The sequence below is a fragment of the Colius striatus genome, chromosome 7, assembly GCF_028858725.1.
Source record: "Colius striatus isolate bColStr4 chromosome 7, bColStr4.1.hap1, whole genome shotgun sequence".
Lineage (NCBI taxonomy): Eukaryota > Metazoa > Chordata > Aves > Coliiformes > Coliidae > Colius > Colius striatus.
The window spans coordinates 8,896,316-8,919,263 of NC_084765.1; the positions used below are offsets into that span (position 1 = coordinate 8,896,316).

The 22,948-nt window shown below is 37.9% G+C and overlaps 1 protein-coding gene across 1 annotated transcript in view; it reads left to right on the top strand.

Annotated features, from left to right (window-relative positions):
* Positions 1-22,948, top strand: part of LOC104554799 (synaptotagmin-9) — a 59,831-nt gene that overhangs the window by 25,001 nt on the left and 11,882 nt on the right. The window contains exons 2-3 of the mRNA XM_061999984.1: positions 4,655-5,006; positions 7,793-8,339. Of these exons, the coding sequence (XP_061855968.1) occupies positions 4,655-5,006; positions 7,793-8,339 (899 nt within the window). The remainder of the gene's footprint in view (positions 1-4,654; positions 5,007-7,792; positions 8,340-22,948) is intronic.

A 22,948-nucleotide genomic window follows, 5' to 3' on the forward strand; every position in this document is an offset into this window, starting at 1 on the left:
ACAAGTTTAACTTATTGGATTACAGATGTTAAGCTTTATCATAAAGACTGATCAGTTCTCTTCACCAAGTATACTTCTGAGTGTTGTGCTTTCATGCAATTTGGGTTACAATTAATAAACTATCTTAACATTAAGTCACCTTATCTGAATTACAAACAAAATATTCTACTTATATAACATTTCTTCTAAACAGGCAAACCTGTTAAAATATTTCTATCAAAAAAGATAATATTTTGCTGTATTTTGAGTCTTTTTTCGTGTTATGAATGTCTATGAGCGATTCGCTTTGCTTAAAGCTCTACATTTGTGATCTTATCAATAAACTATTTTATCAGTCTTGTGTCAGTTTTGAATTATATCACAGCAATTACTGCTGGAAAATATTGTGAGCAAAAAAATAATTTGCTATTTTGATTTTAACCTTGTGATTACTATCAAAAAATGAACAAATGCACTGATCGTGATGATAAGCGTAAGTGATTAATAAGAAATTGGAAGTCAGTAGAGTAAAAGGGATTTAAACATGAAAACCTGGTCAAAAATTGATACATCAGAATATCTGTTTAACATGCCACAAGCAAGGTATTCAGAGAGTGTATGTGTCTGTGGCCTTACTGCAAACCACAGCTGAGATGTTATAACTGCATGGAAATAATGGCAATGTCTTCCAAGTCCTCTAACAATGAAGTTATAATCCCAACATATAAAAAACCAGAAGGTTCCATAGTCTTGACAACATTTAGTTTGGGGCCACTCTGAAGATCTGTCGTATTATTTTCTGTCTATCAAAAGTCCTCCTTTACTGGTGTGTGAAAGCATGTTGCAGAGGATGTACCTATAAAAATTAACTGTGTATATGCCATTGCACTAATGGATTCCTTTAACTCATTTAAAAACTATATGCTTTTAACAAAAAATGGGGTTTACTTTCTGTGGAACACATTATCTACTATCAACACCTTGTGACAATGTCCAGGTATTTTGACATGCTGGAATTTGGGAGCTCAGGTCATGCTGCAGCCATGACCAAGAAGCTATAGTTATGAAATTTTGACTTGGATTCATATCGACACCTCAAAACACTTGACTGGTATCATGATTGCACCAGGAAAGGGATCAGTGCAATTACCTGTGGCACAGGGCCCTTCCTTCCGTTCATGAGACCCTTCCCTGCCAAGCATCAAGAGCTCCTATCAATGCAGAGTAGGTACAGAGAGCAGATACATTATTCAGCCACTAATGGATCTGCCCAAATGCTAAAAGTGAGCACAGGTGTTCATCAAAAACACAGCAGAACATCCACACTGAATTTATATGTTGCAGTGCTACTGAAAAAACCTGTTTCTTCTGAAAGCTTTCCTCACTGCTCCCAAAGCCCATACCTTGCAGTAAACTGCTCAGCCTTGCCTGCCGTGTGTGTCTGCACTTTGAGTCACAGTTGCAGTTTAGACTTAGATCAGATGCTGCTCTGGAAAACACATTGCTCTAATTCTTGTGAAAGCAGAGTGAATTGAGAAGCAGATGGATCTTTGAGGAACACTTTCTGTGCTGCAGATCTCTGAATTTTTAAGGACAAACAAGTAATGACCTACCATGCTCTCATTCCAAAGCAGTAAAGATCACTGGCATCGGATGAGTACTGCTAACACATGGGAACACAGATAAACAGGTGTCGTGGTTTCAGCTGGGACAGAGTTAATTTTCTTCCTAGCCACTGATACAGGGCTGTGTTTTGGTTTAGTGTGAGAATAATGTTGAAAACACACTGATGCTAAGTAGCACTTATCCTAGGTAAAGAACTTTGCAATTTTCCGTGCTCCAATAGCAAGGAGGTGCACAAAAAGCTGTGAGGGAGCTTGGCCAGGACAACTGACTCGAGCTAGCCAAATGACTACCTATAGGACATCATGCTCAGTATAGAAACCAAGAGGACGGAGGGGCCAATCACTGCTTTGGGACTGACTGGATATTGATCAGTAGGTGGTGTGCAGTTGCATTGTGCATCTCTTGTCTTTTTTGGGGTTGATTTCTCTTTTTATTTCTCTTTTCATTACAACTATTATTATCATTATAATTTTTTATTTTATGAAACTGTTGTTGACCCACGTTTCACTTTTTTTTCCCCTCGATTCTCCTCCCCACCCCACCAGGGAGGGGTGTATGGAGTGTATGGTGCTTACTTGCTGGCTGAGGTTAAATAACAACAGGCTTAGAAAAACTGAGACTGCTGGAAAGATGGAGTAAAAGTTACACAGCAAATACAACATATAACAATGCAAAAGGCTAATGTAAAAGCAGTTCCAAGATGCAGGCAAAAGTGTCTTCTCTTGAGACTGCACTCACCCCAGCTATTCACACTGGAGTTTCCCAGTTGCTGACAATGCTGACAAAGATGTGCAGCATATGAAAATTAGTGTCGGTGAAAGATAACAGTTTAAGGCACTGCCCTGTAGCCTCACTGTCTTTCACAGAGGACAGGTACACGGTCCCTTTTCCACTGAGAGAAGCAAAAATTTCACCAAAAAATGGTTCCTAAGGAGTCAAAAAGAAATAAAACCAAGATGATAGAAAGTAATCCCTTTTTACTCTGTGATTTGGCACGTTACCCAAACTGTTTATTACCCATCTTCTCTGAATAAGCTGTGAGATAAGGATTCTCAGTGTTATGTTATTAATGCAGAGGAATATCATGAAAGTCCTTCAAACTCTCCAAATGAAAAGTAGTTCATATTGCTACCATGTATATTTTTTTCTTATTCCATCTGATCTATAGGTGACTGTGTCTTCTGCTAAAGTCATCCTCCAGGTAGGGAACTGTGGGTCTGCCTTTCAAATCGTTCCTCACTTTCACACATCCTTGCAATTGGCAATCTCCAGTTCTCACCCTGTAATATTCCAGCTGGTTCTGACAACTCCCAGTTTCTCATTTCTTTCAATGCTGGATCATTTACTTGAATCAGTTCTTTGAAAAAGTGACCTTTTTGCAGACCTCTGATGTATTTCTTCCTTGTCCAGGGAAGCCAAGACAAATTGCTTTGTTCTGAAGGTCTTCTTTCACTAACGTATCCCAGTTCCTCTGCTTTGTAACCAAACGGAGAGCCTATGCTCTGCCTCCACTGCCAGATTTGTTTACCAGTAAATATACAAACAATATCAAGAACCACTATTCTGTTTTCTCCCAAATTGCCTTTATGCACAGGAGGAATTTCTTTAATTAATTTCAGCACTGAAACTCTTTTCTCTAAATCCAAACACCTGCTGTACTGTCCTCACTGTTAATGAGCTTTGTCTTCTTAGGACTGGGAGAAGGACAGAAAGGGCTATAGTGGCTAGAATTGTTTAAAGTTGGTTTTCATCATGGAAAATATACTGGACAGCACCTGCATGAAACAGATTGCAGTGTCCTTCCCCTCTCTGCAGAAATTGAATCTGTCTGGCTAGTGAGAATGAGACTCACAGCAGGGGCAGAAGGTATTGACTTTTCCACTTTTTGATTTTTAGGGTTTTTTTTAAAATTGACTGAGGTTGTTTCATCTGAATTGCCATTCTTAAATAATTGTCCTAGTAGGAGCAGTACATTTCAACCTCATGCCATCCTTTGAAAATTTAGGCAAGCTGTTAGCTAGAGACATTCTGAACCTACAAGGAGTGTGCAAAATTTCTTTGATCAGGTTGTGTTTATAATTTGAAGCAGTAAAATAGAATTCTTAGTAATTGTGTTTAAGGCATGATGTATTATGTAATCCACAGAGAAACTCATTTCAAAAACACTGTAACCATAAAAACAGCTGTTCCACTGAGTCATTTTTCCAACGTGCAACTTAAAACAAAGCAAAACAGAGAAAAAGCCTCTCCCAGTTTTAACTTCTATGCCTTGATATCATTCTGGATTAGGATACTGCTAGGAATGTGGAGAAAAAAATGGAGAACTCGCCTCCACATTCCTTTTTATACTCAAAGTTTGGAAACAGGAAAAAAAAAGTGCCTTTGGAGTTAAAAAACAGAAAACTCAAAAAGATACCAGTACCCAAACTAATTTATGAATACTAGGCCATGTATTGATACTCCAAAAGAATTTGCAAAGATAAGAATGAGTCTGAGATTAGAAGGACAGGAATTAAAATAATGGAACAAGATACTTCAGTTGAATAGCTAAAGAAAAAGGTCACGTAATGTATGTGCATGTGTGCACATTTTCAGGGTTAAGTATAATACAGTCTCTGGGAGAGAAGATAGTAAGATCTGGTAAAGGAGGTGCAGGAAACTGTATTGTGTAATAAGAATATAAAGAAATAACAAAATGTAATGCAGGCACTGCTCTTTCATCAGTAGAAAGCTGAGTGAACAAGTCAACAGCACTTTTCAGATTTAGGATGAGCCTTCACCTCAGCCAATTTTTGGAGGGAAAATAGAAACTAAGTTCTATCAACATAGGCCTTATTCTGAATTCCAAAGAAGGTTGGTTTGGGTTTTTTTTCTTTGGGGGGAAAAAATAGAACAATTAATATGTTTCTATTATATAACTGTTTCAGGGACCAGATTTTAGATTTTGTAAATCTTCAGTCCAAATATGTTTACGTCTCATATTATTTACCTTGGAGATGGAGAGCTCCAAAGAGCATGAAGATGTGACGTGTGTTTTTCTTGTTTGCAGATATCTCGATAAGCTTGCTCTCCTTAGTTGTCACAGCCTGTGGTCTTGCTCTGTTTGGTGTCTCTCTGTTCGTATCCTGGAAACTTTGCTGGATCCCTTGGCGAGAGCGTGGTCTGCCATTTGGGAACAAAGACGCCAAACAAGAATCACTGAACTACACAGATACAGAGACCAATGACCATGACTACAGCGAGGATTATCTGGGTCAGCCTACAGCCTATCCAGAGTCCTCCATGAAGATCAGCCACACGTCCCCTGACATTCCATTAGATGCTCAGGTGGGAACGAAGGAGAACTGTGTACACAATGCGCGAATGCATCGTCAGATCACTGAACCAACCTCTTCTGCTCGGTCAGTAACTCCAATTTCTCTCTGATATTAATGAATACAGATACAGCCAAAAGAGCACAGCTTGATGCATAATTTACTTGCCACATTGTTTTTTTAAAAAAGAAAAATTACACAAAAGTTATTCTTTGAGATGCACAAACCTTTTAGGTTAAAAGGACAGGATCACAATGCTATCCTGCTCTCCTATCAACTGCTGTCTCATTTGTGTCTCTCCCTCAGAAGCTGGACAAGTGAGTCCCTTTAAGCACCAGAGCAGCCTAGATTTAGCTTGTGAAGCATATTCATTTCCACTTAGCACCAATGCCTAACACTTAGCAAAATCTCCTCAATGATTTTTAAAACAGCCAAAGAAGAAAAGTAGGGCAAGCTAATGAAACACTTGCAAGAGTTAGAAATAGGATTAGAAATCATAGATTTTAGCCCCAGTCATGACCGTGGGGGGAATGTGTCTGAACAAGAGTCAGTGAAGTCTCCAGAGGAACTGGAGAACAGTACAGGAGGGAAGAGGAGAGTGTGTAGAGGCAGATGATAAAAAAGGTAACATTTCACACAGTAAGAAGAAGGATCAGCATGTGAAGAGACAGTAAATTTATGGGTCAAAGTAGGTGCACTTCAGCTGAAGGTATGGCAGTAGCCCAATTGCTCTTTGATAGCCTCTTTTCTGGCCATTTGGGAGAGAAAGTTTAGCCAAGACTCTGCAGGCACACCTGAATATGGGTGAGGTGACAGCAGTTAGCAGTCAGTTCAGTAATGGCCAGTTGTCCAAAACATGTCTTAGCAATGTCCTGAGAACATTAATGTTGTGCAGCAAAAGCTGCAGGTGTCTCCTCCTTAGATTAGCTTTGCCTTATACCATTGCAGGAATCAATGGGGAGATCAAAGCCATAGTTATAGATACCTAGGCTTGTACCCTACTGTAAGCAAGGCTGAATTCCAACTAAGGGCTAATAGCCCAGAAGTTTAGTATAGGGCTGGTGCTGCTATTTTTAAATATCTGGGAAATAAGCATGTTGTGAGATATATTAACAACAGAAGGTTCATAGCAGAGCTCTAACACCAAGAGTCCTCATATGTGTCTTGGATTTTGTGAAAGAATTGAGTCAGATACAGACTTTCTCTGCTGCAACAGGGCAGCAACTCTGATACTTAATCAAATTACAAGTGCCCAGTATCACCACAGCATCATCTCCCAAGAAGCAACAGCAATCCCAGTCTGTAAAAGAACAGCATCCTGAGTGCATGGACAGTGTCTTTACTCCTGTGAATTTCTGCAGGTCTTCCTTTTGGCAATTGCTGCCAGTCTGGCTCTCTCCAGCTGGAGTTAGAGTGGCTCTCTGTTCACAAGGGCATGACTCATCCAGGTCTCACTCTTCCCTATACCATCTGCTGATACAAGCTTTGCTCTTTACGCATCTCTTTCCTTGCCCCATAATTTCTCTAAAAGACTCTTCAATTGAGCAGGAGGGACCCATCGTCTTTGTACCGCATCCCTTGTTGGTTCACCTTTGCTGCTTTCTGACATAACTATGTAGCCAACTGTGGCTTTCCTGTGTGACCACAGAGACTAGGAGCCTGCCCTTGCTAGAATCCTTGCTAAGATGTTTCTCCAGTGTTCTCCTTTTTGTTCCTCCCCAGGATATTCTTCACTTCCTACTGCAATGAGGATCTTAAGGGTTAAACAATACGGGGTTTTTCTGACATAATATTGTATCATGGAAATGACTAATGTATAGCTATAAAAACATGCATTTATTATGCAACAAGAGAAAAAACGGTAGTATGTAAGAGTCTGTTCCCATTTTAAGCATGCATAAACACATCTTTACAAGGAATGAATGAGCAATGATAGCAGAGGATCTACTGCTGATTATATTCAACATAAATAGCTTTGGACTAATCCGGTGCTAGCATTTTCCATGTACTCTTTCTATGTTCAACCAAGCTCATGGTACTCCAATACACTGAATTATTGCTACATATGAATAGGATAAAAAAGTGGAATCCAACTCATGTAAGATTAGGATTTTACCTAATCCAACTTTCACATGCCACTACCCCAACAGGGTTTGCAAATTTGATTTCAGTTACAGTCTCATGAAATGTAAATTCCAATCACAATAACCGAGTGACTCCAGGTAATAAATTTCACTGGACCGAAGCTAAAAGCCACTTTTTCTCCTCAGAGTAATGACACTTTTCAGACAAGGTACCACAGAGCTTATTACATGAGGTATGAGAGAAAAAACAATTGTTGAGGTGGTCAACAAACCATTTCAGACCAAAACAGCTCACTTGTCTTAGAGATCAAGTCAGCTTTACCTTTGAACCAGAAATCAGCAAGCTGAGTTGGCGTAATAGGCCAGATCCTGCTGCCATTTACGTAGTGTAACTCATTTCATAGGCATTAATCCAAAGGATTCAGTTGAAAATGGTAACAGATAAGAAACAGCTACAGTTCTTATCATATCACATTATTCTTCCAATAAGGCAAATCTTTTGGATTTGCAGTGGCTGTGAACTTGTGTTTGTCACAGTCTTCAGCCAGGTTTGGAGAGTGCATACTGCCAGCTTGAGACATAAAGAACAGAAAATTAGGTGGTATTAGCTTTCTAATGCTGAAGATGAGCTCTCACAACTGTTGGGTATCATGTTTTATCACTTAAGGTGATTAAATATCTGATTCCATCATACATTGCAATAATCTGTCAAATGAGGATCTTTCGTGTGTGTGCAGAGATTCACATAATCTTCAACACAATGTTTCAATTCTTTCATTTTCACTTAAGGCATAATTCAATCCGAAGACAGCTCAACCTCTCCAACCCCGACTTCAACATTCAGCAGGTCCAGAAACAGCAGCAGCTGACGGGGATTGGCCGCATTAAGCCAGAGCTATATAAACAAAGATCAGTGGACACAGACGATGGCCGGAGGAGTAATAGCAAGGCATGTGGAAAACTGAACTTTATTCTGAAATATGATTGTGATTTAGAGCAGCTGATAGTGAAGATACACAAGGCCATCAACCTGCCAGCAAAGGACTTCTCTGGAACTTCAGATCCATATGTGAAGATATATCTGCTTCCTGATAGGAAGACAAAACACCAGACTAAAGTGCACAGAAAGACCTTAAATCCAGTATTTGATGAAGTTTTTTTGTTTAGTGTCCCATACAATGACCTGAACGCAAGGAAACTCCACTTCTCTGTGTATGACTTTGACAGATTCTCCAGGCATGACTTGATTGGCCAAGTGATAGTGGATAATTTTTTAGATTTGGCAGATTTTCCCAGGGAATGTAATATTTGGAAGGATATTGAATATGTCACCAATGTAAGTATTATAATTTTTCTTTTTGAATTCTTTTTTCTTCTAGTTTTATTTCCTTAATCTGATTATAACTGAAATTTTCTGATAAAGTTATGAAGGCAAATATTCTATTCTCTCTCCTCCTCAAGCTTTGACCTTAATCCAAGGAAACTGACAGTACATTTTCAGTCCTCATTTCTCATTCTTTGGATATATTAAACAATGTCTTAATAGGAGATAGTGGGTTTAGTCATTGCCCTGCTGACAGGGTGGAAAAACTAGAGGATGTTTTTGTCGTAATCTTAATCTAAAACTTCCTTAAGGAAATACTGCTTTTAGTATTTTAACTGCCTTTCTGTATTCTGCGTGATCTGACATATAAATTCCAGCATACTAATCATTCAGAACTGCAGATTCAAGTGATCTTCAATCCTTCAAAATACTATATTGTCATAAAGTGAGGTAATAATTTATCTGTAATCTGGTTAGTGATGGGCTTGACAGTGGGAGGTTAGTGGTCGATGATCATAAAAGTCTTTTCCAACCAAAATGATTTTATGATTCTATGAACTCTTTGTTTGGCCTTACTTTGTTAATAGGGAAATGGGAAGCTTATAAAATAAGTCCATGTTTCTGTTATCCCAAAGCCTCAAATTCTATGCAAGGTACAGAACCTCAAAAATTACTTCTGGAAAAGAAAGAGCTTTCTTCTCATAGCATGAGCCAATCTCCTTGTAATGCCATTAGAAATTAATCATGTGCATCTTATGTAGAACAGAACTTCAATGAGAATGTTACATTACAGAAATACACAAAAGTACTAATGCCAAGAGTTAGTAAATATTTCATTTGCTATGTCAAACCATAATGGAGTGCAAAATTCGGAGTCAGATAAACCAAACATCATTAACAGTAAGATCAAAGTGTTTGTTAGACCTCAGTTCAGGAAAGCATGTAAGCATATTCCTAGCTGAGTGTAAGAAGCCACTGAAAAGTGAAGGAAGTTCTGAGACAAATAATTCCCTGAATTCAGACCCTCATTTTATACCTCTGTGGTCTGGTAGCATGCCCATATCACAGACTAAGCTGATTAAAACCCTGCTTTTGTTTGGATTTTTTTAATGATATTGTCCTTGTTTTAAGGTCCTTTCTCAGTGTTGCATATTTGTGTGTGAAACGTGCTGTGCAATTTTCGCTTAAAGCATAATTCAATCTGAAGACAGCTCAACCTGCACAATTCCCTTCCACACTGGGGCACAACTGCAGAAGCAGCACCAGCAGTTCTCCCACTCAAGGCACAGGCAGCATCAGAGAAGGGTGAACCTGGCTTTTCTGTGAAAAGTTACTGCTTTTGAACTGCAAGGGAAACGTATGAATCTGATGGAGCCGATGACAGTCATTCCAAGTGAAAGTCTGCCTTTGTACAGCACTAAGTGTCCCAAGCTCAACTTTTCAGTTTTACAGTCAGCTGAAAGTTGAATGCACATGCACTCTGGACTTACTTTGATATGTTCCATGCTTTAACCTAGGCAAAGGATTGGCACTGGTATTTTCTTTTTAATTACTTCCCCTTCTAAATTTCAAAAGCAGTGGAGCATATAGTTTGTATTCAGGTTTTCTGTAATCTCTGGAATTAAATTCAAGACTGATACATGAGTCACTTATTAATTCCTACTAATATAAATTCTTATGTGACATCTAACCTTGTTTATCCAAACAGAACACATGACCTCCCATCTAGACTTGTCACTGGGTTTTCAGCAAACAGAGACCTTTTCAAAGTGAATGACTCATAGTACATAAGACACACAATCCACTTTTGGTTAGTGCGAGTTCTGAGATGAGAGTATCAGATAAATGAAAGTGTGGAGTACTCAGCTTACTAATTAACATTTCCAAAATTTCAAAGGTTAGAACTTACTCCATAAAGTTATGTGAAACCCTCCAAGCATTATTTAAGGACCCAAGTTACAGCACATTTTCTTGACTGTGTAGCTTAGATATGTCACAGACTGACAGCAGAAGCTGAAGCCTAGGGGCTACTTGGTGAAGCTGCTGAAGTGAATACTCCCGTGGCTGCACTCCAAGCTAGGCCAGCAGGCAGTATTACTGCATCTCTGAAAGACGTTTTTGCAAAGTTTTGAGCACTGTTGGGCAGTTGATGGTTACAAACAGGAACTGTATCAACTGTAGCAGGTTTTCAATCCCTTTATCTCTGAATGTCTCCTTATTTCAAATAGTAATAATTACAAACCAGAGAAATGCTCGGCATACTTACTGAAGGAAATTCACTCAATACAGACTAACAAAGAGTGCAGCACAGGAGGGATAAATCAAGGAAACATACTAGAAAAAGGGAAGATCCACACAACTACACATGACAAGTTTGTCATACCTCTGAAGAGTACATTCATTTTCATTCCTTGTGCATCTTGTTACATTGCATAACCAACGATCCCGAAGGCTTTTATTTTACATTCTCCATTTTATTATGTTGTAATCCAATTTGACACAGTAATACAAAAGAATGTATCAAATCCTTCTCTGCCAAGCAAAATGTCCTGCTTCAACTGAGCACTGCAGATTATGCCTGAACTGTCAGCTTTATTGCAAACAATGCCATTAAGTTGACCTGTTATGCCACGTGCTTCTCCTGTTTTCTAATTACACTGGAAGATTTTTTTTAATGCAAAACCAACAGTATTGATTCTTTTGACTATAACATCTGCTACCATCCCAGAGTTCAAAATTATTTCATAGCACAGACATGTATCAACATAAAAATTTTCTACATACTCAAAAGTGATCTGCCTCCAAATACAAATCTCCAATACTAAAATGCTTGTTCTCCTAATCCCAGGTCCTCTGAGCCTAAAATCTCTCTCCTGTAATACTGACACTTGTTCCAATCAGAAAAAAAGCAGCACTGGGCTGTTTAACGGAGGAAATAATTAAGTGGATCAACTTTAGATGGACATGAAATGAACTAGATAAGCTTTTTGTGTATCTACCAGATTACACTGGCTTCGGGCTCATCAAGAAAAAAAAAAAAAGATACCCTTTATTTTTAGTATGAGTTTCAGTTGGTATGTTTTGTTTAATAGTCTCTGAAACATAATCAGGGCTTGGGGTGGGTTTGTTTATTTTTGTAATGTTCATAGACTAATGGCATGTTTAAAAAAAAAAAAGAGTTCTGTCCTCAAACTGAAAAAATCTTCCCCAAAGGTTGCATCTCAGGACCACTCCTACTAAGAGGCTGTGAGCAATTTGATGTGTGTCCAATGCACTTGCATAGGTGCATGTCATAATCCTTAGGGTTTATACCCTCGAGACAAATAGAAGAAACTTCTGCTTGTGAAAAATGTACGTAAATACTGCCTGTAATTCATGGATGGTGGAACAGACTCAGATAAAATGACATGACTTGGCCAAGAAATGACACTACTTAATAGCAGAATGGAGACCAGGTCCAGAATCTGCAGATTCCTGGCACCAGCCTTAATCCACTCTGTGTGGCACTGCTTATCTTCTTCGACAGTGTAGAGCTACTGTAGCTGGCAGTAAGTCAGTTACTATGTCCTCCTACTCTGCTTTTAAAAAAAGTTTATCTTGTCAAAATGTTTTAGCCAGAATATGAAATTCTGGTTTTGGCAAGTTGCTGAGTTTAGAACAGTGATGGCATTGAGCAAGATCTCAAAAATGTTTGAGTCAACAGTTTGAGAAGGAATAGAAATAAACCACATCTTGGGCTCTACGTATGAATTAAAACCCAAACCATCAATGTTAAGTGCCATTACTACTTTATAGGACTGTAGCAGTACTAGGAAACACTATTTGATTTATTTTGTAATACAGAAGACATATCTGATATTAGCCTTAGTTCCATTTATTTAGAATGGGTAGGCATCAGGAGGCAATCAGGCATTGATGTGGCCATGTACCCATTTAATTGACTTGCAAATATAAGTCTCTCTAGAAGAGAAATTTGCATACCCATATATTGTGCCGCATTAAAGCACATCAAAAGCTTAAGGAGCAACAACAATTATTTCATGGATAGACAAATTAAGGCAGTAAATGTACCTCAATTAAAATTTATATTTATGCAACCCAACAAAACACAACCAAACGCAGAGGTATGAAAAAGAATACAGAAAACAGCACTCCCTTCAAGAGGCAGATCAGTGGATATTCATCTTCTCCTAAGTTACAAAGTTCACTGTTCTATCAAATGTACAGAAAAAAAGTCCCATGTGTAATGAATCATTTCATAGTCAAAAAAATGTTGAGAAGTGATAGGTCTTTAATCCTTCAGATTTATAAGGATCACCATAGTAAGGATGAATACAGGTATAGTAGTCATTGTTCAGTGGAGAACAGCTGCAGCCAACATTTTCCTTATTTTTTTTTTAACCACCACATATTTAAACAGTCTCGTTTAGAACACTGAGCTTTTCCTTTTATCTTTCTGTGTTTCTTTCTTAACCTAACATTTTTGCTAATTACTTTGCAGGTGAAGATTTGTCTGAAATGACATAAGTTTAAATGATCAGGAGACAGCACTCAGCATGGTTAAACAAAGGACAGTCACATAGGATTGATTAGGGTAGAGATAAAACATTTATATGTGTTGTCAGAAAACCTAAAGACGGCAGATGCCTAATTCTGTTTGGAGCAACTCAGTGACTGTTATTTCAGTGAAACTTGGAAAGGGTCTGAAATTTCAAAAAGTCAACTGCCTTGAAGAATAGTGGTTTGAGATACAGCTCAGCTGGTTCTGAGTGAGTGGTACCAGCACTCCAAGCTTGGCTTTAAAAATTTTGGTGACTTTTCAGTGCAAGTGATTACCTCTTTATAGCTTTACAGGCATGGTCAGAAACAGGATGAATCTTGTAATATCACTGAAGCCTCAGCTAACATTTATTGGGACTAGTTTAAGAAAATGATAATTTAGAGAGTTGTGTATATGTGTATGTACCACTTGAAGTTGTTTACAGAATCCATGAATAAGGCCATCAGAGTTTCCAGGTGAGCTTTTGTAGTCTGGGTATTTCTCTATAGTCAAAACATACATACAAACAAGTGAAAGTCAAAAATAAAGTAGACAAAAAAAAAACCCCACAAACAAACAAACACTAACAATCAAATAAGCATACAGTAGAAATGGGACCATTTCAGTTAAGGACTTTACAAGAACAACATTCTTTTAAGTCAGTATTTTGAGAAGACTGAAGTTTCAGAATAAGATGTTTTCATTTATCATTTGGAATGCTCTTTTATTGCAATAGTTTCAAATATTTTGAAAGTTGAAATAGGAATAAAACTTCCTGGTTTTTACCAAACCAAAATGTTTCAAGTCAAATGAGAGATGTTCTGCTTCAAAATCCCTTACGAAATTAAAATCCGGGTTTCCCGTGCTGCATATTCTTGATCTCTCTCTTGTGTCTGTGTATCATACCTGTTGCCCTGGTGCAACAACCCTAGAGCAGCAATAGTGTGTCAACATTTTCCTCTGCACATTTAGGTTACACTCAATTCTAAACTCTTGTTTTCCTAGATTAATTGAAGAGTCTGTAACCATCCCTGTTCTGCACATCCCCCTTCTCCTTTCTTCTCACATTCCTCTGCCAATTCTTTTTTTTTTACAGAAATCTCATTTTAAAGAAGGCTGTTCGAGATAGCCTTCTGTGAAAAAGCTTCCACTAACGTACACACTGCACAAAAAGCAAGGTAAAAATGTGATCTCCAAAACTGTTAGTGGCAGCTGCAAACACACAAAAAATTCTCTAGTATTTTACAATTCATAGGCAGCAATTCTTTGAGATGAGCAAAGAGCACTCACACAGTGTTAAGGCTAAAATAGCTGTATTAAGATGATCTTGGCTGTACCCATTCTGCACATAATTCACTAGATTAGACTATGCCATAGAATTTTTTTATACAAGGTTATGTAACTTTCAATTTAAACATGTATTTAGCCAGGCAGAGGAAAAAAAATCACTTCAAACACGCATTTAATTATTGAACAGTTTTGGGTATGCTTACTTTGTCTTTTTTCCTAGCAGAGGTCACAGAAAGCATTTCAAGAGCTTATGGATTCTTCAAAATTTCTGAAAAATCCTACTCTTTAAATTTAGTTTCAATATTTGGAGCCAAACTTGACAGTGTTCTTCCTTCTGAATATACCGTGCTTATGTGAAAAGCCTCAAGCCATTTTTAGTCTTTAATCCCCACAAGATATCACAGCCATCAGGCATCTTTCTCCTCCAAACAGGGTAATTCAGAGTTTTACAGTTTTTCTCTGTGTACAGCCCACTTACGCAGTTCTCATGTTATTTTCCCATGGTCTTCTATTTAAGCAGTAAGTGAACTTTTTTGTTATTGTATATTATTTATTTAGGGATTAACTGAAACTGTGCTCCATAGTCTTCCCAAGGTATACTGGATATTTGTGCACAAGATAGTCTAGCTATTTGGGAAACACCTCCTGCACACTAGAACAGACAGAGTGGCATCCTAATGTGTCAACCTAAAATGGCTGTTTGCTTGAGAACAGTCTTGACTTCATCTTTTATAGTACACCTGTGATTCAGGTAAATAGGTGCCACTATACACAGGCTTTTCTTGTCAAATATTTGCCTGTTTCTTTTCAAACTTTTGTTAGAGGTTGTAACCTGTCTCACACTTTAACTACAGGATCCCAGGACCTTTCCAGGGTCTCGTTACATCTGTACAGAAAGAAAGAAAGAATTGCTGGACCATAACTGTAATGCTTCAGAGGCATGTTTTTTATTCTTACAAGCTAAATTAGAGAGCTTCTCAAAGTTAAGGAAAGGCGATACAGTTTGGTAAATAATCACAAGGGCTCTCTGCCTTTGTGGGAGGAAAACAGAACTTGCAACTGAGGTTTGAGCTGACTGGTGGAGAAGAAAATACTGCCAGAACAATATGTCCTACATATGCATCTATAAGCTTTTCTGGCTCTTCTCCCAAAAGTCTACAAGACTTTTAGCAGCTGACCACGTAGTTTGAAAGCAGAAACTTTTAAATCAGACACATGCTACATTTTGCTACCATTTGGTTACACGGTCAACAAATACAATACCAGATATTATACAGGCCTTCACTTTCACTGGGAAGGCTCAGAGATGTACGTGACAGCTTTTCTCCCTTCAGTCCCAGCCCCTTCAGAGTATGAAGACCGCTTCTGAAGCTCTGTAGAGGACCTTACTCTGATTGTTGCAGAAAGATACATAGCTATGCTCTTCCATTCTTTCACTTTGTAAAAAATAGATTACTTGGCAACCAAACTATTTGAGGGAAGAAGGACAGAAAGGCATCATTCTTTGATGGCAATTGAGCTGTTTTTCTAAGAGTGGAGCTAAAGAAACAATGGCAAAACTGAGGGACTGGTAACCTAAAAGCTTTTTTATCAAGAGTTATTAGTCTCTATTAGTTATTAAATAGTTTACTACCTTTTTACAGCAGGGATCTTCATTTTAAGTCATTATTATATTTCATTTCTCCTCATTCCTATCTATTTCTCTAAACATTCAGGAAGATATATGTGTATCAGGAACAATGTATAAAGTTCCCTGAAAAACTCCAATAGGCCACTGCAGTGTCACTCAGTGCTTGCCTGGGTAGGATTAAATGACAAACACTTGCAAGCCTCCAGATTCTGCACTGGTTCTCACATACACAGAAAGGCAATATTTGCAATATAACCTCTATAGCTAATGCCACTGAAGTCACGGGAAGTATTCACAGGGGTAGTTGAAACACGTAATTTTGCAGTGCCTGACCTTTCCTGTGGTTCCCTCATGGAGAATTAGGATGAGTATTTCACACTGTGTACTTTGGTGAAGTGACAGGCTCAGGTGACAAGACTACATTAGCCATGTCTCTGATATGGCACTGAAGATTTGGAAAATGGCTGCATGTTTCTGGCACCATATTGCTTGATTAAACACCTTGCTCTATTTACTCAAGAAAACAGTAGTCACAAGCTACAGCTTACCTTAGCATGTGCTTAATCATTCACTACTCCTTTCATCAGACAAAGTCAAAATTAAAGCTACGCGTACCATCTGGAAGAAGATTTCTGACTAGTGATGGCATCTTGCTTGTGATGGGCAGGGAAGCAGAAAACAACTGACAGCTGGAGGTTTTCACAGCTGATTATGTGAACTATTGGGATAAAATTCCCCACTCAGAATCTTGGGTCAAATCTGGCATCTTAAAAATAGCAGTTTATCACAGCATTAAAACAAAAAAAGCCAGGCAAACAATTACTAACGGCCATGGTATGAGTGGCTGAAATCCACTGCTTCCCCTACCTAATGCTTCCTCTGTTATTTCCTGCAGTGCAATTATTTTAAAGGGAGCAGTGAATAGGATATTAGCAACATCATGCCATATCTAGTATTTTCTATTCACATAAAAACTGCTATTCAGACACTATGAAAGTTAACACAGAAAAGAACAATTCCCCTTTCTGTATTTTGTGTATTTGTTGTCAGAAGTCATAGAATCCTTTGCATGTTTGGTTTTTTTAAAAGCTTGCTGGGGTTTTAGAAATATTTTCAAAAGCCAGCTGTGGTTTAATCAACCATCTGATCTACGTTATGATAACTCTTCTGAGCAACCCCAGCAATAAAATACATATGTATGCAGTAAAGGGAAACAAAAGTGTGTACAAAAAAGATACGCAGAAAATAGCCGACTTTGGTTTCAAGTCCCCTAGAGAGTTATTTATGATCATCAAGAAGAAAGGAATCACTTGGAAAATAATGAAAACCTTTCAATGTCTGAACTCCACTGAGAATGGACTTTTACAGTAAATGCTAATCTAACAATAAACTTTACTCTTTTGGGACCACAACATTTTTTGCAGGTAAAAAAGAGTAGTACTCAGGATGAGATCTTTACCATAAAGTCAGGGAAAGAATTTCCACTGAAGCTCAGATATCATGCATATCCTCCTCCTCTAGTTTGCAAATAGTGTCTTGTAACCAGTACAAAAAGCTAAATGAAGTAATGTAAATAAATAACTTGAGGAGTACATCAGAAAATTCACTGGAACAGCAGAACAAGTAAATTACCATCTTTTTATTCCTCTCTGCAAAATAAATACATAGAAATGGCCTGCTCAAAAAAGATTTGAATCTGGTCCCCACCCTGACTCTCCCCAAATGTGATGACTAAAATAATATATTTGATCCTGGAGAAAACAGGTAGAAATCCCTCCATCCAAATTACCTGAGTTCTACATCCACGTCTTTAACTTTTGACTGTCTGGAACAGTCCTAATAGAATGAAACCAGAATAGATTATTTTCCCCTCAAGATTTCTGCAGTGGGAACCCCTGACACAGTCCTTTCAGTAGCTCAGCAGTGTTTCTCATTTGCCAGCTACTTTTCCAAAGTCTTCACTTTACTCAGTATACTGAATGTCAGCATTCTTGAGAGAGCTGTAAGAAACACAAAGCTTTTATTCTAAAATGACATATAAAAAGCTTTTCATCCTACATATAACCGTAATACTTTTTTCATCAAAATATAGATTTTTTTTTAAACCAAGCCAGTAGATACAGCAGTAAATGTTCACTCTCTTCACCAGCATCCAGCCACTCTCATGTTCTTCTAAAAAATAATTTATTTCAGGAAATCTTTCAGTGCTAAAGCAGCAGCAAAAAAAAAACCAAACAAACCCAAATGAAGACAACTACCCTTCTTTTCACGAGTGTTGTTCTAAAATTTATGATTCAGGATGCTCAGACATAGCTATACTAAATTTTTCAAAATCATACTTATTTCCAAAAAATTGAATTCAGGCCCTTTTAAGATGTCAAATTGAGTAGTCGAAATCATTGGTCATTCTCAAAGGAACAAAGAGTTCTAAAGTGAACTTATCATTTAGGACAAGTCAACTCAGAACATTGATTTCATTTCAGAACTATCGAATTATTTAAATTATAAACTAAACAAAATTGAGAATGCAACTAAGTGCATGACATTGTTTAGTAAATCACTCACAGGCTTTCTAAAAATGCTGGGTTTTTTCCTACCTATAGGCTCGTACGTGCTTAATAACACTAGTTAGTCTGTAAATAAACATAACCAGGTACTAGTCACGGCAGCTCACTGGACTTGCCTCACACAAATGCACGTGATGCCATGAGGAAAAGAGTAAAATGAGCCACAGGAAAAAAAATCATTTTCCTCTCTAGGTAGCACATATAAGGTAAAACAAGTTAGAAGAAAAGTCTTCTGACAGGGAGAAGTTGCATTGACTCTCTTTTATGGATTTTAAGCATTAAAGCACTTCTATATTTAATGTTCTCATCTCACATCTTGCGCTACCTTCTATATGTTCTTTAACAGAGAAAACATTCTCACTGAGGTGGTCCTAAAATTGCTTGCAGTACACACCTAAATATAATAGAGAGGCACAAGCATATCTGATAGAGAACAGGTATTACAGAAAAAGAACTGTTATCACACTTTATACAGTCACATTTTCCCTTGCTCACACTGTAGAAACCTGAATAATACACTTGATTTCAGAGTCTGCATTTTCTAAACTGGATCTTCTTCTTTCCCCTTCCTTCAGCTTCCTCACAGTCTTTAGTTTTATTTTAAAGCTGTGGTTTTTCTGTACAGCTCCTACATAGATGTAGTACTGGATTGGTAAACTGCTATCAGCTTCAAGATTAAAATACTGCATTTATTTGCAAGGTAGGTGAATGATACACAGCAGCAGCATAAATTCTCCCTCACCAGATTCATGTAGCCTAAGTATCCTAATGGCAATTGTCCAGACCTGTCTCCAAAGAGGGTAGTGGGATTTGCAAGAGGTTTTTGGCAGCATCAGTAATTAAGATATTCTGAGAAACAGAGATATTCCTGGTATTGCATAAGTGGTAAAAGTACCCCCTTGTTGCTAGATCACCACAGATTCCACAGCATTGATTCAGGAGGTGAGTCAGGGAGGTTTGCTGTGAGAGGGTGATGTACCAACAACCTATCAGCATGTTAGGAAGTCAGCAAATTTTATATATCAGTCTGTTACAAAATTGTCAGTAGTGTTCTGGAAGGAAACAGAAGAGTCTGTTTTCTTCCACATGGTTCTCCCGCTACCCCCAAAAAAAAAGAACCACCAAAACCCCATCTTCTCTCCTGATGCAAATATGAAGTTTTCTTTGTAGCAGTTTCAGAAATAAAGGATGAAAGCCATCCTCTTTTTAACACCTATAGAATGATGCTTTCTTGTTATCGTTAGTTTTGTCATTCTCATTCTTCCTTCCTCCTTCTATTCTTTTAATTACTTTTGTATTTGAAAACCAGTAAGATTTTAAGGTATAAAATGAGACAATTTTGTAGTATTGGAGCTTCAGGGGACTTGTCTCTCTTACTGTGCTTAATACATGTGTTTTGCAGGATTGACCTTAGTGTCCATGATTCTACTCTTCTATTTAACTTGCAATTAAAATGGAATTGCTGTTCAAGGACAATCAAAGCAATACAAATGCACACCTTTTCACCTGATCCATTAACAGAATATTGCTAGCAGTGAAGTAGTCTCACTACCTTGGCTGCTTCACTTTGAAATTTGAAGTGATTTTCTTTTCTATATGACCCATTGAAATAAATTACTAAGAAGTAAATGAAACTTCTATGGAAAGTGCTTTTCTATTGTTAAAAGTGGGTAATTTTATAGAGAAGTGTTACCAGTAAAATGCATGTTGTGAAACGTACTTGTGCTTTCAGTCTAATGGAAGGTTATGTGGAATGCTCTTACTCATGTTTTTAAGCCATAATGATCCCTTTTCACCATTTCTCTTATATTGATGCTTTCTGTGGATGGTGCATTTTATTCTGGCAGGGCACCAGTGGGATTGTTTATACGGGTGACAGTTGACAAGCTAACTTTTTGTATTTAGTTGAACCACTTAATAGTAATCAAGCCTATTTCCAAGGTAACACTATTTCAGTATCAGGAACTGAAATAGCTGCTTTTTACGAGAAGAAAAAACTATGAAGTATTCTCAGTGGTTCCTGACCTGAGGGAGTACATGACACAACACGACAGAATTATCTCTGGAGAAACAAACACACAGAGAAACTTCAACAGAAAGATTCTTGTCCTTGGCTTTAAAATCACAAGGAAACCCAGGAAAGGTACCTCTTTGAAAGAAAAAATAACTTTACTCTAAATCATAATGAAGAAAATCTCTGTATAACTCGTAGAAAAAAAAGTAGGAGAAACAAATTCATAAACCAATACCCCACCTGATAAATGGGCACCAAATGTAAAGGGATTGAAAAGTCTGCCTCAGCTATACTTATTAACAGAGGTAATAGTTCTTTTATTACTTTTCAGAGGGATGAGAAGCCAAAAAGTATCAGAGAGAGAAAAAAGAAGCACACCAGGGATTTCATTGAATTTGTATTTGATTTTGAGATATGACAAGAATTGTCAATTTATTAGGCAGAGTTTGGATTGATGGCAATACACTGTTTACTAATAGTTCTGGTAGTGGTCTGGGAAAGAAGCTTATTACATTCAAGTGGTCAAAATCTAGAGGCAGTGGGCTTCTTTGCTGTTTGTTTACAATGCATAATGCACACATGTTTCTTTTGCATTTGTTATACCAGAGCCATGAGCAAAATTATCTCCTCTGGCTTTCCCAAGGCATATACACAGATGTACCACAGGCCACCATAGCTTCTCTAATGAAAGTAGACCTGGGATGAAGTTATGCAGCATATGGCAAAATTCAATATACCTGTTTTGTTTTGGTTTTTTTTAAACGATTGAACAAATCAGAGAGAAAAGCTCCAGAATCACAAAAAAAGACACAGAGTTTGGCAGTTTTCCATTTTTTAACACATACTATATTGTTTGGACATTCTCTCTTTCATACAGACTTCTTCAAAAACAAAACTGTAGAGCAAACTTTTATATAGACTAAATGTAGATTCAGATTTATTAAAATGGCCTTTCTTTACTACCCAATTTGTCTACAATCTGTATGAAGCCTGAGTAGCAATGAAGTCTGTATGGAACACCTAAGTATAATGAATATATCCATAAAACACCATAGGTGCTTATGCAGAAATTGTGGGCTTTTGATGCTGTGACTCTCTTTTTTCAGCCCTATGCAAATAGTTTCTCTCTTCTTCAGAATGATGTGCTCAGAATACATGATACAAAAGACAGCTGCTTTACACAACACAAAATGTCTGTGCTGAGAATGACATTCGGTGCTAAGGAAAGATGGGGAACTGTAGGACCCAAAGCTTTAGCGTCATCTAATTTCAGCACCAGCCTTTTTTATACAGAATGGCCACTCTGCAAGACTGTATCCTTAATGCAGACTGTGTCAGCAGCGTAGAAGTGCTGGCTGCTCGCTGAGGGCTGGGATGCCAGGAGCAGTGGGGGACCCTGGTGCTGCTGGGCAGGACCTCGCCAGGCAGGTCCCATCCCACTGCCCCATTAGCCATCTCCATGGAGTTGGGCCAAGATGTGGGCCCATGGCTGGGCAGGACAGCTATGTGGGGAGCTGGGGACCAGCATCCTGCGGTCAGAAATGTGGACCTGGGCCATTGGCAGGGTGGGGGAAAGCCTTGTGAAGTAGTCAGGGCCAGTAAGGCCTGCTAATGCCCCCTGGGTTGCTGACATATTACTTGCTTTCAATCCCTATACATGAACAGGTAAGTGAGTGGGGTTAGAAAATAGAGTACCATTTGATATTTTAGTGGAGCTCTAAGTTCACAGGCAGCCATTGTGGAGTGAAAAGCCAATCTGTTAATTTGCATGAAGATTTAGTTTAAATTGACACTTTTATTTTAACACACTAAGAAAAAATATTAACAGGCAATTTAATTTTGGATTAAAATATTTCTCTTAACTGATTTTTAAAACCAGCTTCCTCCCTTGCATTTTTTTTAAAAGTATTTGAGTTTTTCATTATTAGTGGGATATTGAGATAATTAAACATTATTTTCAACTTATGTCAGAATAGAAACCAGAATAGAAGCTGGGAAATAATTCATGGTAAAGATAACTGCATGCACTAGAATGGATTCGCTTTCTTCAAGCCCACGTTTGTCCAGAGACAGTGAACACTTAACATGTAATTTAACCTCTCCTTCTTAAAACAAGCTAGCATTTAGCCTTGAAACAATGGGAGTATATGTTCTCATCTCTTTCCATCTGCATGTGTACATCAAGAATTTTCTTTTTTAAGTCAGCAAGGTTGGCCCACCCAGATTAGTTTATATGGTAAGATACTGCACACTACAGTGCCATTAACCACTGTTTTATATTTTCAGTCTTAGTATTTCACAAAAAAAATGAGGTCTAATAAATATCAGTTACAGCTCATTGAAAAGTTATTGGGTTTGAGAAGACAGATAATAATACACATTCATTAATTCTTTAGTCTTCACTTTGGGAAATTACTGCCCATTGCAATGTTAGATAGTTTTGTGAATCTTCCCTCTGTGAGGCATCCCTTGCCTCCCTGACCTACTTATCCTTCCATTTTTACCATTTTCACCTAACATCAAAACTCACGTTCCATAGATGAAGCATTCCCTTACATTTCTTTCAAGAAAACAGGTGCC